The 16,728-nt window shown below is 44.4% G+C and overlaps 1 protein-coding gene across 2 annotated transcripts in view; it reads right to left on the bottom strand.

Moving 5' to 3' along the window:
* PIAS4 (protein inhibitor of activated STAT 4) overlaps positions 1-14,014 on the bottom strand; it is a 19,202-nt gene extending 5,188 nt beyond the window's left edge. The window contains exons 1-8 of one of the 2 annotated variants that reach the window (XM_009281143.1): positions 13,582-14,014; positions 7,406-7,490; positions 5,603-5,644; positions 4,897-4,987; positions 4,417-4,545; positions 4,224-4,329; positions 672-745; positions 348-508 (exon numbers count right to left, since the gene is read on the bottom strand). In XM_009281143.1, the coding sequence (XP_009279418.1) occupies positions 348-508; positions 672-745; positions 4,224-4,329; positions 4,417-4,545; positions 4,897-4,987; positions 5,603-5,644; positions 7,406-7,490; positions 13,582-14,014 (1,121 nt within the window). Of the gene's footprint in view, positions 1-347; positions 509-671; positions 746-4,223; positions 4,330-4,416; positions 4,546-4,896; positions 4,988-5,402; positions 5,445-5,602; positions 5,645-7,405; positions 7,491-13,581 lie in introns of both variants that reach the window. The other variant, XM_009281144.2, reaches the window with a different exon arrangement.
* Positions 14,015-16,728: the final 2,714 nt, after the last annotated feature.

Genomic DNA, 16,728 nt, shown 5'->3' with positions numbered 1-16,728 from the left:
GCTGTGTGGTGCTCAGTTGCTGGCTGAGGTTAAACCACGACAGCATGGTATCGGTCAACCAAGGCAGCTAGCTGTGCGGGTTCATCAGCCTGATGAAAAGAGTGAGGCAGTAAATGCTTCATTCTCAAAACACTTCAGTGTAATCCAAACATTAAGAATGGCAGACAAACAGTCAAGCCTTGCTCTAACACACCAAGACAATTAAGTCAGAATATTATGCACCAGCAGAATAAGCTTCCAACTTTGTTTTGAGGTGAATTTCAATCAGATGCACAGACAAAAAGACAAGATGCCGCACGCAGCGGAGAAAAGAAAGGGGTTGAGGACAAAGAAGTGTATGTACTCACCCATCAATTATTAGCTGGTCGTAGGGTGCTGGTTTGTCACACACAGGGCACATCCAAGTGGGCTTTTTCTCATTCATCTGTAGGTAGAAGACTGCATCAAAGCACTGCAGATGTGCACAGGTCTCCGCCCGGCACGGGACAGACAGCCGCATCTTCACTAGCTGTTGAACCAAAGAGCAGAAGATCAGCAATAAAACCCACCCCCAAGCTATCGCCAGACGGTTCTCCTCCTAAGCAAAAAGATTTGTTAGCTTGCAGAGTTGGTCTGGCAGCAGAATAGGGTTTCTTGACAAAAATGGGCTAAAATATATCGCAAAGACTTACTGGACAGATAAGAGAGACACGAACGCCTGTAGTAGCAATTTCACTGTCTGGATCCAAGCGTAGCTTCTCTTTTACTGCATAAGAGTAGAGAGCACAAAATTTAACAGATGCAAATTTAAACCTTGGAAACAACGTGTAGCACAGGTCAAGCAGCTCACTGACAGCCCTCGGCTGCGTACGAGTCATTTTCCCCGCAGATGGACAACCTCTGCCAGTCAGGGACAGAGGACACAGGAGACAGAAAGCTGTTGTATTGGACCAGGCTTGCGCAACCCGCAGAGCTCAGTAGAGATGCTGCTTGGCTAGCCAAAAGCCTTGTGCATGATGAGGCAGTTCATGGTCTACAGGCCAGCTGGAGTACTTTTTGGTCAGCCAGGACCACGTTTTCTTACAGACCCTCCCCGTCCCGACGGCCCAGCTCTCCCAGCCAAACAGCACATGCTGCCTCTCATCCAGGCAGACCAAATGAAGGAGCCGGGATGGACTTAGGTATTGGGATGAGGGCAACCGGCTGCATGCTAACTGCTAGCTAGGCTGTTAATGCTCTCTTAGCAACCCTTCCACCTCTTCTTTACAAACTACAGGCTGGGCGGCTGGGGTACACAGAGGAAATCACACTGCTGACCAGCTTCTTTGTGTTAATATTATCCCAAGGCAGCCAACTGGGAGTTAACTTGGTCCGCCTTCGGAGGGGACTAAGACACCCACATACCTGGATTTCCCGCAAGAAGGACAAGAGTGGAGGGACAGAGCTCTAGCACATGGCAAGACTTCTGGAACGAAGTCAGCTTAGGCTTATCTGGTCATTAGCATAAGCATGACGGATTTTATTCCCTTCCGAGATCAGTGGCAATAGGACAGGGTTACCTGCCTCCCCCTGCCCCTTGAAATTCAGAGAAAGTTCCCCCAGAAGCCAGCAAACACGGGATACAGTCAAATTGACAGGAAACCACATCCCATCATTTCCCCATCAAATACACAAGCCTCTTCTTAGCGCTACTGGGCTGTAACTCTTCAGTTTATGTGCTGGCCAGCTCATTTATTCCAGCAGACTGTGTCACAGGAACTGCAAACAGACCCAGAGGTACCAGGGCAGACAGCTCAAAAAGGAAGGCAGCCATGCAAAAACAGTCACAAGCAGCGATCCAGCATATATTTGGGAAGAATCAGACGTTAGGAAAGGAGGTAGAGAATCCTGCCCCCGCTGCTGCATCCTGAAAGGAAAACCCAGAGGAGCTGCAGGCAAATCAAGAAGAGCAGCAGACGTGCAGGTCCCACACCAAGGTGCGGAATCAACATAGAAAATTAGCTTTAAACTACGACACAACTCCTAAAGAGTAGCTGCTGCTAACACTGCTGTCTGAAGAGTCCTTTGACACTTCCATCACCATTTTTCTTTGGAGCAAGTCAACCATTTATTTTGACCTTTTCAGATCATAACAAGATGTCTCCAGACAATGAGGCTACAAGTCGTTTTGCAACACACAGCTCTAATTAGAGAGTGACTTCTCAGTTGTGAAATTCCCACAAGATTACAAGATCTGGTGTTTTCTTCACGCTAGGAGACTGTTCATCCAAGCTTAATTTTTCATAAAGTTCTTTGTAAGGGCATTCTCTGTGCATTAATTACTACGATTCATGAGAAGGAGAAATGGGCATTTTCTAGGACCTCCTGATTAGAATCAAGCTCTCTTAAGACTGCTTTTGGATCCACAGCCGCGTATGTAAGCATCTCTGTTTTCAGACAATGTTCCTATACCAAAGTCAACAGAAGCATATGCAAAGGAAGATGAGTCAGCCCCGAGATGCAACCGAAGTCAAAGGGTAGCTTTAGTGAGTACTGAGGGATATTGCAATGAACATGATATGGAATCATTCGCAGAACAGACCAGAGCTATAAAAGCAAAGTTTACAAGCTACTTGTGCTTGCCAGTTTCAGATGTCCAAACAACTTCCAAGCAGTAACAGGCCAAAGGAACTGAAACGTTCCTATTTGGTTAAATTTAAGGTCACCAAATGCAACTCATCTCTGCCCCGAAGCCCAGCCAAAGCTGCTAGTTATCTGACTCGGTAGAACTGGAGGCACACACTTGTTACCGAGTGGAAAAGGCAAGAAAGCTCCTTTCAGAGCCCCTGCCTGCCCCTCTCAGATTGAGAGGCCATCCTGCGAGTGCTCACTTTAAAGGGAACAGCACATACCGCTGAGCCTGGTTTCAAGAAGCGTCAGAGAAGAATGAGAGGATCCTCTGCAGTTCAGGACAACTCAAAAGCCAGCCTCTGCTCAATTCATTTAAGGTTGCGGTGAACAGCAAAAAAAAGGGAGCACAGCCAGTGCTCAGGCTTCCAGTTCAGGACAACTCAAAAGCCAGCCTCTGCTCAATTCATTTAAGGTTGCGGTGAACAGCAAAAAAAAGGGAGCACAGCCAGTGCCTCAGGCTTCTGAGATGGTGGATATTTAACAAATGGAAATTTTCATTTCTTATGTCAATAGGTAAGTGCTGGCTGTCAGAGTGGTCTAATATGGTCAAGACTGCCATGGACACTACTTGGTGGGGCACACAGATATAGAAGCATTCAGCATCAGCTGCAGAAATGCTGCACTTAACGTGAAGATCAAAAGTTTGGCCTAAGCAGCAGCGTGTCCCACAATGTGCATTAGGCATCTGAAGACCGGACATGCCTGAAACCATCACCTCCCCTATAAACCACAGTCTATCCTCAAGATTATACTCAGTAAGAGTTGTCCGTGATCTGAATAGTACGTTTTAAAGACCATCATGATCCAGGGTGTTAGTTCTCCCACGCAGAACTAAACAGTAAGAATGTTCTCTCCAGTAACATTAAATAACTGGAAATCCTCCAGGCTCTCATGAGCTGCAAGTCAGACTCTGCCTTGGAAAGGTAATTTCCCCTCATTTTCAATAATGTTTTGCATTTGCCTCATACCATGATGATTTACCTGAGTGGTCTAGGATAAGCATCTCTCGGGATCATCTCTTCTCTGAAGCTCTCAACGCATATGAAAGTGCTGGTGGTGAAATCCCACTGCCAGCCCCTAGGATTCACGGGGGGGTTGGGGCAGCAGGACATTTTCACCAGGATCCCTTGCTCCAGAAATCTCCTTTGGAAATAGTGCGGGTCAAGGCCGAGGTGCTGTGGTAATGTTCGTCAGCTCATAATTACTCAGGTGAAGGCATGAAGCCATTCGCGTCAGAATGACACTGGCCCTCAGCGGCACTCACCACGATACGACCTGGGGACAAATTCTAAATCCAACTAAAGTGATTCAGAGCTTCTGCAGAGCCACGAGAAACACGCGCTGCAGAAGCGCTGCACTTGCACACAGATTTGGGGCAATTTCACACCACTGACACACAGCTTAGCAAGTCTGTTCAAATAAAAAGTGTTTTTACACAACTGGAGGAAAGAAATTGTATAAAACTTGGCAGCTGTTCCCAAGCATATTTCTAGCAGCCTGGCTATTAGGAATGCCGCAGTCTGACAGGCATACAGCGGACCTCCCCGAGCCACCTCATAAGCAGACATACTCACCAAGTGCCTTGCAGAGTTCTGGATGTTTGATCCCAATGGTTTTCAACCTCTGCAGCAGCTCTGCTGAGGTCATCTGCCGCACTAAGTACAGCCCCACGGAATAGCTCTAATGAGAGAAGGAAGGGAAAGAATGAGCGAGGCTGCTCTTTTGCACTCGTTCGTGCAGTCCTGCGCGATTTCCTTTGGCACGTACCTTCCCGTAATTCCCCCAGGTAACGGTGATGCGATTGGTCGCTGCAGACAAGTACATGAGATGGGTGAGGTTGATGGGACGACAGGGCCTTTTAGGTTCCACTCCAGGTTTGTTTGATGGATAGTAGCCCTAAGGCAGAAAGATTAAAAAAATATATATTTTTTTTTTTACTCAAGACGCTTCTATGTGGGTACGTCTATTCATCAGCTTCATCACTGAATTCTACTCACCCACAGTTTTCAAGGAGGGGGGTAGAAGGGAGCTGAACAGTCAGACTAAGCGCAAAGTAAAAAGGATCGAGTCTTTTTGCAAGAGCAGTTTATTAACATAGCTAATCCATTAGAAAATTAGCTTTACACTAAGCAGTGCACTTCTATACTCTAGCTTCTTGTCTGCATTCATCAGGAAAATACTTTCCTTCTAAATTACACAAGTCCTTCCAAAGTTGCAATGTCACACCTCCTGGCTGAGCTGACTTACCGGCACTGAGCAGTAACTATGATTCACTTTCACTGCAATGTTCGGAGGGTACTGATCCTCCTGAGGAGAACTAGTGTCTGTGTAACAGATTCTGTAAAGAAACGACACGTCTCTCAGTATCCCCATGCTGTTTGCATGTTCAAAGCTCGCTGCACATCAACAGCTACCAGCAGCCAACCATCACCACACCAACCCATGCTCCCTCATCTGGCCAAAGCAAAGCCAATTCCACTCGGCTCTCCCAGATCGGACGCAGGCTTGATACCTGGGCAGCAACATCGGACACACTGCTGTTTTCTACTGCAGCACTAACCCAAGCAGTACACGTAGGAAGCGGTTAGAAAGTAGAGTATAAGATGCTTGCGTTAGGCATGTGAACAAACAACTTACAGTAAGTTATCTTTGTAGCTACGAAAACCACATTGAAAGTTGATATCTTTTGGTAGTGCATCCCCTCCTCCCCTGTTCTGCACCTGATGTTAAATCAGCCCCATGCTCAGACATACCTTAGCACAACCTGAACCGATTTCACACCGGGTTGCAACTCCCTAGTAAATTAAAGAAGAAACAGAAACTTTAGATTAGTTATGTAAAATAAACCAACCAACCAACCAAAACCACACAAAGAAATCCCCAAACCAACCAAAATCAGCTGTCACTTTTGCCAGACTCAAGGGTTTTAGTTTGTTTGTTTGCTCAGACATACCTTAGCACAACCTGAACCGATTTCACACCGGGTTGCAACTCCCTAGTAAATTAAAGAAGAAACAGAAACTTTAGATTAGTTATGTAAAATAAACCAACCAACCAACCAAAACCACACAAAGAAATCCCCAAACCAACCAAAATCAGCTGTCACTTTTGCCAGACTCAAGGGTTTTAGTTTGTTTGGTTTTTTTTTTTTTTAATAAACCTTCAAAGGACTACTTTACAGAGTTTTATTTAAATTGTACAATTCCCTCTGCAAATATCAGTGGTCCTTTCCTAATGCACCGTCCTATAGCCTTTCTCTGGGTTTTCAAAACTGTAGAAGTGTTGGGTGAAAGGTATCAATTTACCTGGCATCCTTTTGCCGATTTCTAAGCATTTACAAAAACTAGGTTTTAAGGTCAGGTCTACCTGACAGTGTTCTTTGAAGACTTTCTTTGTTCAATTATTCAGCTAAAGCTGTTCATGCAAACCGAGGAACCAAGTATTAAGGCACCAGCAGAACAACTGTTAATATTGCTAACTTCAGTAGTGCTATTCATCACAGGATTTCAACTGGTATCAGGAAAGCAACATGTCACAGAACAAGGGTATTTTATTAGGAGTCTTTATACACAGGTGGAAAACATACTCTAATTTCTGCACAGGATGCAAGGCATTAGATAAAATCCCCAAATTAGCCTTGATTTGCCTCTGAAAGTGTTTCACATTCCAATCCCGTGTTTTAGTATAAATGTGTTGATTTTAGGGGTGGAAGGGATGGAACCTCAGTTCAGTTGACAGACAGGAGCTGATGTGGCAGTTTTAGATCGGGGGGGAAACACATCTGGTACCACCCACAAGCAGCGGCAGAAGATGGACCTGCGCTGTGTGATCATTCCAGACTCTCACTGAAACCCCTGCTATGAAATATTTAAGTTGTGTTACTGACAGTGAAAGTTTGCTCACAAATCTGAATATATGGAGAAAAGAGCGTCAAGAATTGGCCACAACACACGTAGTCTTTCATCACACTTAAAGACTTCTGTGGTATATCATTTCCTTTCTGTTAAGTCTTCAAACAGCTTCCCCTGCATTGCTTCTGTTGACCTACTGGGATCACAACAGTAACCAAGCACTAGATATCCACGAAACGTCATCTTTCTCCGACTCTGTGATAACAGTATGATTTTACCGCAAAGAGAAATATTTAGAGGTTTTACATTTAGTTTTAGAGGACCTCTTCTGCATCATTGTCCTTTCACAGCAGCAAGGACCAAGGGAGCAGGTCAGCAAAAGAGGAAGCCTTACTGCCTGCACTGACATCTCTTAGGCGTTTCATTGTTTGAATCAAAAGTTGCATCACGACAGAGGTCAGGGTAAATCCTAATCGGTGCAAGATTTTTTTTTTTACGCAGTTACTATAGCATCCTTCACAAGAAGGAAGCTTTCTTTCAGATGCAAAGAGCGTTACATGTATAGCTTTTGAACTTTTGATGGAAAGAAAAAAACCACAAATATTCACAACGCAAGCTCAACAGAGAATTTAGGTCATCAACAATTTCATACTGTTTCCTGCCCAAACGTACTATTCAAAAGCAAGAGTAGAGGAGCAGAAGTGAAACTTAGGGACTTAGACGGGTAAAATTGTACCTCCCACCTCCCCCAAAGCTATTTGCTTTACATGAGAAGTAGCCTGTCTGCTAATGTCCTCAAACACACTGTGTTTCCTTGCAGAGAACAAAAGCTTCCACAGAGAGGGAACACAGAGGAATTAGACAGCTACATTTTCTTGGACTGTTAAATACCCAATGAGAAGTACCTGGAATTTCTGATCAACTCCACTTGTCTTGGCGTTAATGCAAAAATGCACGGACTTTCCTGAAGCTTCTCATTATTCTGTGGAACTGAAGAGGAAAAAAAGACTGTACATCAAACTGATAATATCTAGCTCTTCTTACATTGCTAAGCACAAGGTGATTTTGTATGTTCTGAGCTATGTTTACTTCGAAGTCTTGTTTTCTCCCATACAGCTGCACAAGAACTCCAATCGTCACGCACTTTGGTAAATCTACTGTTGATTACAGCTTTGCCCATTTATGGCTTGCCTGTTTTCCTAGTTAGCGCACTAATAGTACACACTGGATTTGGATCTGCTTTTTCTTTTTTTTTCCCCTTTTCTTTTTCCTCCCCTCAAACAATCAATGAGCCAGCAATCACGCGTTCACGTAAGAACAAACCATAAGTGGCGTCACAGTGTGGAGACTAGAACTCAAAGAAGCATAAGAAGAGACCTATGCATGACATGAAAGCATGAAACCACCAGACTGATCAGACTGATTCTGGAAAAGAAAGGAAACAACAACAAAGATCAGCTCAGATACTAAAAAAAGCATCACAAAAAACCAGCTGTAAGAGACAAAACATGACTTACAAACACATGACCTTGAGGGTGCATTTATAGGTAGGGTGTTACAGCACTCCACTTTCAGAAAAACTTAACTGAGAACCCAGCATTAATTGGCCTTTTATCCATTCCCAAATGCATTTAACATGGTTAAAATTAAGCCTGAGACGTGGAAAACTTATATACTTAAGTCAGGACCTTTTATTAAATTCAAACACGCTAAAGTTTATTGTCAGCACACGTTTCCAACTGAAGTCAAGGCCCTGAGCTGGTGAAAGTCACAGGGTAAACACAAAGAACAGGAAGTGATAAAACAGCTTTTATTTTTTCTTTTTAGCAAGAATTGGATTTTTTTCTTTGCATCACTCCAATTGCTAGTTTATTCAAAGCCAATACACCAGAATTTGAGAAGCAGAAAAGTGTGCTTTACTGTCTATGAATAAGATCAGTTGAAGGAAGGATAAGACCTCAGCAGCTCTAATATCTTGGAAGACACGGTGACAATCTGATTCACTGACTATGGATACCTCCCTTTGGTAATTCAGCTTTAAAAACGCAAAAAGGGCTTTCAGAAATAAAAAAAAAAATTAGGGTATCTTTATGGACTTTCAATTTAATTCCAGTTTTCATCCAAATGTCTCTTGACCGAAACAACCATCGAGAAGTAAAGCATTTCATAAGGACTGTTCTTTTTAGAAAGTGACGAATGATAAGAACAACAAAAAAATCTTTTTAATATCATTGCTTAAATAACTGTCTATAGACACACTGTCCTCCTGATTGTTGACCTACGCGAAGACAAAGCAAACCAGATTAGGAAAACCGAGAAGTTGTTCGTGTTTTATTTTGCATTTGTATCAGCTCACCCTTCTTTTACAAAAATAGGGCCTGGCTGCTGAAAGCGGGCTGCCCGCAGCCCTGACTGGCACCGTTAGAGGATGCCGTCAGCGATGGAAGTCAAACCCTGTGAAGTAGCCAACAAATTTGCTATCCCCTCTCCAGCAAAATATTCGAGCATTAAACCCAGCACACTATTGAATTTCAAAACAGGTAATTTGCTCATTTCTGTGACACACCAAATAGTTGCTGACAACACCAGGAGCAAGTACCGCTCCGGGGCTGAGGCTGAAGGCCACCGCTACCACGCACGGGATACGATGGCGAGTTCGTACAGCAGTCCTGGCTGCAAAGCACCAGCTATCGATGGGCTACACGGTTAGACTGTGCAACCACCGTTACAGGAAAACAAAAAATAGTCAGGTGCCTACGTTCCTCTACGGCTACTTAGTTAACAAGTCTCCTCTTTGTGCGTGAAGTAAGAGAAATGAGCAGCAGCACACGCTCCCCATTTTCTTTATTTCTCACTGTGAAAGACCCTTCTCCAGGCAGGAATTGAGGGGTACTTCTCAACTGTGCTCACAGACAGCTGCTGGAGAGTCACACAAAGCACTCCAACGTTACCTGGACAAAAAAAAAAGAGCTGAACGGAGAATAAAAAAAATCAAGACAGGAGACTGCTAAACAGACTCAGGATGTGTCCATGCATACCTTGTTGCCAACAGCAATCAGAAGTGGATGCTTTGGAGAAAAGTGCAAGAGAACTTTCCCCAAAGGACCGGAAGAAAAAACGCTCCGAGACAGACCTGCGTAAAGACCCAATTCTCCTTCAAAATCTTAATGCTGGAAAATAAGCCCAAACTCCAGGAGGTACACTTGTAGGGTACCTAATCAGCTATTCGTTTCTTTGCTGAGCAGCCAGAAAAAACATTACAGTTTTTTAAAGCTAAATTTTTTAAGATAACTGAGTTTCATCCTTTCTCCAGGACAGATGCCTCAGCACACAACTCAGCTCCTTGACTTGTAAAACGGCTGCTGGGATCAATTTATTTTAACAGTTGACAATCGCAGGAAATCAATTTTTAAGACTGAGCTTGATCGGCAATCCTCAGAATGAGTCAAGGCATAAAACTTCCAAAACCCAAAAGGACTTGGCAAACCATATTCAAGACTTTAGCCCAACATAACTGCAATGGATTCCCATTCTGAGAAGCCAACCTCGGCTGCAGCTCTCGATCTGGCAGGCTAGACCATGCCGTGCGAAATAACAACTATATTGATTTCAGGGGTTTAGGGTTTCCCTGCTACAAGAGTTGGGGTTTTTTGTTTGTTTTGCTTGGCTTTTTTTAAACGTAACATTCCTCACTATTATACTGATTGGTCAAACTTGCTAAAGGCATTATATACCCCCAGGAAAGAGAGATTATATTGTCATCACTGTGGCTAGAGATCCCAAAGGTAGATCAGCCAGAGGTGAGCTGCTGGCAAGAGGCTTCTGTAGGGCTGAGGAGCTCGTTGCGAGTCCTCATTGACATCCCTACACCTCCAAAACAGCCCACCGCAGGGCACAATACAATATATAGGTGGGGTTTTTTCCCCTCCTTGGCTATTGGAACTACTCTGACTAGACTGAAGGTCATTTGTGTTCATGCGGGGCCTGGGGAGACAGGACAAGTTGACTGTAGGACATCCTTTATTTTTGTAAGCGGCGGAAGCACTCATTTTAATGCATACCACAGTTTGTTTAGGTGGATATAACAACAGTTTGAGCACGTGCTTTTGCTGGGATTCCTTGGAGATCGCCCAATGCAGCGGCGCTTGCACTGCAGTCAGGGGAAGGCAGTTGCCTTTGCCACAAAATCGGTGGCCCTGTTTACAGCGACTGAAGTCCTGCTTCAGAGGAGGGGGCTGGAGCAGCAGTTTTACTACTCACACGTGAGAGAACAGCAACGCCACCACTGCACGGCAGGTATTATCAAAAGGGCAAAACCAAACAAATCCTGTTTACATTGACAGTGGGCAGGACCTCCCAGCCTGCATGGCCTTCTGCTCCCACAGCTGCACCGCAAGATCTCCTTTGGCACGTCTCCAGGAGAAGGCCAGAAGCCTCAGTATCTGCAGCGAGTACAGGCTGTCGCTGCTAACGTTCGGAACAACAACAACAACAAAAAAATCATTCAGAATTCCTTACAGCACACTATTACTGTCAAAAACTATATTCACGCTGCTTTACCCAAAAAGGTGCCAGAGGATAGGTACACTTATCAGCAAGGTGCTCAGATACCACAGAGCTCACGTAAATACTCCGCTTGTTAGCTACTTGAAATACAATGCAGGAAAGAAATTAGTATTCATTCCTTCTAAAAAGGTATCTGATCAATCTTAATTTTAAGCCTTACCTACCCAAGAGAATTGCAGCGATTTCAGTAAATGAGAAGAATTCTCTCATGCTGACATCCTTAGACCAAAGCAGAAAGCTGCGGCAGAAGCTCTTTTCACGTAGATAACTCAGATGCTAAACTTAAGACTTAAATTGACTGAAATTGCGTGTGCAGTTACCAAGTACGAGATATTAACTGGTTCGCAATGGGCCTAACCTATCTGCTTTCAGCTGAAACCACCTTTGTCTACAAGTCTAATAGTAATTTGATAGTCCTTCAGGGAATCTGCTTGCCTACAGACCAAATTAGGCATCGCCCACCTCACCTTTGGTCTCAAGGCAATCATCTCAAAGAGGCAAGGGAGCCTTTTCATTAAGAAAGATGCTTCCAACTGAAGTCTGGAACATATAGAACGTAAGCTTCCCCTACTCCCACCATGGCTATACGCTTAAAATACCTCTTTTGTGGCCTTGGGAAATGGGGAACTCCAACAGCAGCTAGGTGTTTCTAAATGGAGCCGAGATCTTAAATCTCTTTCAGGTACTTCCACGTTACGAGTTTCTGAGGTTGACAAGGAGCTTATGCTTGGTCCAAACACAGAATGTGAAATCTGGGCAACAAAGCACGAACTGGTGCAGCTTCCGTATGGAAAAACACTCTATTTTCCTCAGAGTGCTTTGTTTTATCATCCTTCCACACTAAGCAGAGCCCCATACAAGCATAACTTCTAATGTCAAAGTTATTCCAGCACCCGGCTGTGCCAGGCAGCAATGGGGATCAGCCGATATCTATGCGGTGTTGAAATAACCCCAGTTTTACAGAGAAACAAATGCTTCTTTATTCACATCGGCGTAGGCAGAAGGAATTATAGTTGCAGGTCACCAAGTTGGGGAAACTAAAGAAGTGTCTAGAAGATGTCGTTAGGTTCTGAAGAGCTGACTGGGACAACGAAGACTGAACATCTTTCATACCCAGCTACTCGCCACCAATCCCCCACCGTTACGCAGAAAACACTCTCATCAAAAGGGAAAATTCGTCAAATATGCTTTAGGGAACAAGCTGACCCGAGGGAGGTGCCAGCTAACAGAGGTGAGACACTAAATTTCATGAGACCTCTGTTCTGATCTGATGTAGAAGATTAATGCCAACTTCTAACAAAATCTGTTAATCACAATACGCATATCCAGGCTCTTCTCCTCTCTCTGGATGTTTCCACCTTTTGAAAATTTGTTTTCCTTCAAAATACTACATTTGCGTTCCTGACTAACAAATGCCACCCCACATTTAAGACTGAACTAACTCATTCCCCAAACAGCACTTAAAATATTTTAGCTTTACACTGGCAGTCACCCCTCAACTGTTTTAACGGTCACAGCATTAACATATTTAATGCCTCCAAATGAAGATGAAAATTACATCAAGTCTGATAAATTGGCCCTTTTTTTTTTTTGTACCTGCACAATCATATCTTCATCTATCTTCATTTTTTCCCTCCAATCCACATAAAACATTTTTTTCAGCAAAGAAAGACCAGCTTCCCAAGTTCTAGGTTCATGTAGTAGTGAAGCCCGGTATTACCACATTGACTTTACGAGACACCGCGGCTCAGCAGACTACAACGATACTTCTCCCCTCTGTACACTGTCTTCGCTACAAGAACGTTGTATTTAACATCAGTGACAATACTCTTTGTTTCTCAGAATTAAAATAATGAAAAAATCAGTCTCCTAGCCCCAGGGTGGGAAAAAGCACTTCTTCCAGTTTTCCTAGTTGCCCCTCAAAATACACCGCATCACGCACCAAGAACTATGACAAGCACACAAAAAAAAAGTCAGAAATACTGTTTGATGTGCGTACCACCCTCTTTCATCCATAGGAGGCTTCAGGTCAGGTATTTTAAGCACTGAAAAATAGCATTAGCGCAGAATATGCCAGCACACTTGCTTAGCACAGGTGCGACACCAACACAGAAAGATTCTCGTCAATATACTGCCAAATTACGGAGATGGAAGACAGGTTATGATTCACAGCAGAAGACTGCAACGTGCAACACAGCAGCATTTCCAACGAAGGATATGAAAGCTACAGCCAAACAAGACGGGCTTTCAAGTTACATCTCCAAGTGACCACATTCCTGTTCTAAGGCAAGGGGAAAAAAAAAAAAACCAACAGATATAAATATTCTTCTCTAAATTCTGAGGGGAGAGAGGGGGGAGAGGAGGGCATCCACCACCACATTAATCAGTCTCTCCTTCTGTCACACGACTTTACAGATCCTCAAACACCCTGTCACCTTTTTGACACTTAAACTAGGTTCACTTTTCTCTCCCAGACCGAGTCCATCATGAACGCACCAGCATATTGAAAACTCACCTAATTCTGTTGGCTTCAACAGTTCATCCAGCGTCGTATAGAAGGGAAGTTTCACCAGCCGAACTTCAGGCTTCGCCACTTTGGGTGGCAACCTTCCCAGTCCGTTAAGGTATTTCCCATAGAGCGCAGGATAGTCAATATTAGTAGTGGAGATAGAAGTCCGAGCAACGGTGCTCCCGCGGTCATACGACGAATGTATGGAGAGTGCCTCGGGAGACCGGTGCTGCTGCGGCTGAGGCTGCGCGACTTCAGAGCTCTTCTTGGCGTAGCGAGTCTCATAGAGCTCTTTAATTTTCTTGAAAACTTCAGGGCTGCAGTCAAATTGGACCAATTGCAATGCTCTGGTGACTAGTTCATGTTTAAGTCCGCTTTTACTCCTGCCAACAAAACCCAGCAACATCTGAAGATCTGAGACTCGGAAACTCATCACCATGTTCTAGGGGATAAAAAATTAAAAACGTTCTTACAGTCATAAAAATGCAAAGCGTCAGTTCTCACTATACTCTATAACTGGAATTCAAAATACTAAAAAATCCCTTATAAGACAGACACCAAACCGTCTGTTCAAATCAGCTGTTATTCACTTGATTAGCATCCCATTTCTTAGGTACTTGTTTGAGCAAAGCAAATACAGAGGAGACCGTCAACTGAAATACACCAAAATCAGAGAAACCCCACAATAGTCCTCAAATCACTCAAAAATCATTTGTGATAAATGCTAAGCCTCCTCAAGACAGTTCGACTGGAAGCAAGAGTGACCACAAAGGAAAACATCTCAAACAGCAGGCCCCACACATGAAAGAGCACATTAACTCCTTTACCACAGAGGCTCAAAGCATCCAAACTTCCCAGGCACCTTTGGGTAAGAACTTAATCTGAAATGGTACTAGCGTAAGGCAAAGGAAGAAAATGAATGTGAACGGGAAGGCAGATGACATTTAAGTGAACCGGGGCCACCAATCCTTTCATACTGTATTTCAGTGCACCTGTATATTATCTGTACGGGCAAAAAACCCCTCCAGAATCCTTCCTACGTACACAGGATCTTTAAAAAAATATCATGTATTTTAGACTATGGAAAGATATTAAAAGACTATTAAAGAGAGCAATATGTTCCCATGAGAACAGTGCCTCCAAACCCTATTTGAGTGCTTTGCCAAGCACTCCCCCATGATCGCAGCCAGTAGCGGCCTTTGCTGTTGCACTGGCACTATCGATTTCAGCGTTTTGATAAGCAGTAAAAAAAACCAAACCCCACAACTATCTCCGTCTTCAAAAATTTACTCTCTTGCTGCTGTGGAAACTCAGCAGGTCTGTAACTGCCAGCAGATTCAGAGACCATACTATATGGCAACTTTCCATCAGACTAAGAACTAGAAATTATTTCTGTTAAAACTACTGCTAGAGTCTGGTCAGATTGATGTTTCAGTTCTCTCTTATGACAAAGCAGCCTTATGAATGCACAAGGCAAGCTTATCAAGTATATGTTTTTGAAATTTCAAGCTGCCCTGAAAACATACTTGATAGGTACCCACAGTTATTCACTCAATATCCTTCCTGGTTTGTGGAAAACACAGGAATTCCAGAAGAAACTCCAGCTGTCCCACAGTAAAAAAACCAGAAAACCAAAACAGAAGCAGAGACCCAGTGGGTTTGGAAGTTAACAGTAGCCTTGTAATCTCCTGGAATAAAATAGAATACGGATTTTTTTTTTAATTAAGAAAGCTACTACTGACTCCAGAAACACTTAACAACCACTTTGGCGTGTGTGGGAATTAGACTACAGAGAAAATGTCATTTTATTTTCTCCTTTTTTCATGAAATCTCTCATTTAATCTGGAAGCCCAAAAGATGTTACTCAAACATCACTGGTTGTAGTTAAAATTTTTGGCAGTCGTGATGTGTCCCAAAATACCTTGATGAGAGGAAAAAAAAGGCAGATAACTCTAAAGAGGAGAGAAAGGATGTTTGATTTCCAGAAAGTCAGGATTCAAGAGATCTGGATTCATGTCACTGCTTCGCTAGATACCACCTGGGCAATCTTGGGAGAAATTTAGTTTCTGTGTCTCAGTTTTCTCCAAAATGGAGAGCGCGCTGTCCTCTCTGAGGCACTTTGAGGATAAATGGCATATTTGCAAAGATAAATATGTCAAGGCAGTATAAATACTTCAACAGCACATTACCGGGGAAGTCACAGGAGCACAGCAGACAGGTATTCCTGTACTCACTGTTCCTACACCACCGGTCACTTGGGACTCTCGGTGCGTAAAGTGGAGTTCGAACTGACACTCTTCTGCAGTTCACATTTAGAAGGATTTAAGATCCAGAAGGATGACCAGATTTGAGCAATAACAGAAGAACAAGCTTCAGACAAAGAAAATCTACCACCGAGGCTTGGACCTGCACGATAGTATGAGCTGTAGAGAGATCACATTAACTACTGAGATCGTTAACGCTAAAGTCTATTCCTCCCCCCGAGGAAGCCTTGCATGTGAGTGGCACAGAGCCCAAACACCCGCTATGGGGGCAACCACGATGCCCTGGAAGCTCATCTCCTCCTCCAGAGTCCTGGGCTCAGCTCACAACACCGGGAGGGGCCCAACAGCAGGGAGAGGGCAGTGCCTCCTAAAACAAGACTCTTCCAAGTCTTATTTTTGCAACCACCTAGCTATATCCTCACCGATGAGCTGATGCTGCAGGCACTAAACATTTTCTATCCATTGGCGCTGCTCAGTAAGCGCCCTCAGCACCAGCTTCCCCATGACGCTGTTGGGTAAAGCCCGCTCAAGTGCCACCAGCCGGTCCTCTGCGCTGCCACGCGCCGACAGCGGGACGCGGAGAAGTCCTGGCTCCCAGAGAGGTGCCAGTGAACCGGGACCCAGAGGGAAAAGAAGAAACCCGCCGCAGAGCGGGGGCCCTTCCCCCCAGAAGGCCCGATGGGGTGCACAAGACGCCTTCGAAGCACAACGCAGCTTCAGGCACGTCTGCTGTGAGGACACTTCACCTCACCCCACCCCGGAGGAGCCTCAGAGCCTGCCCCAAGCCCCCCCACCGCAGAGAGCCGGGGGCTCTACCCCAACACCGGGCACCGCTCGTCCCACGGCCATCCCCCCGCCCCCCCAGCCACCGCGAGACGGGCAAAACCGC

Source organism: Aptenodytes forsteri, unplaced genomic scaffold, assembly GCF_000699145.1.
Source record: "Aptenodytes forsteri isolate BGI_AS27 unplaced genomic scaffold, ASM69914v1 Scaffold308, whole genome shotgun sequence".
Taxonomy (NCBI): domain Eukaryota; kingdom Metazoa; phylum Chordata; class Aves; order Sphenisciformes; family Spheniscidae; genus Aptenodytes; species Aptenodytes forsteri.
Note: the sequence above shows the minus strand (reverse complement) of the source record. Positions and strands in the feature narration are given on the sequence as shown.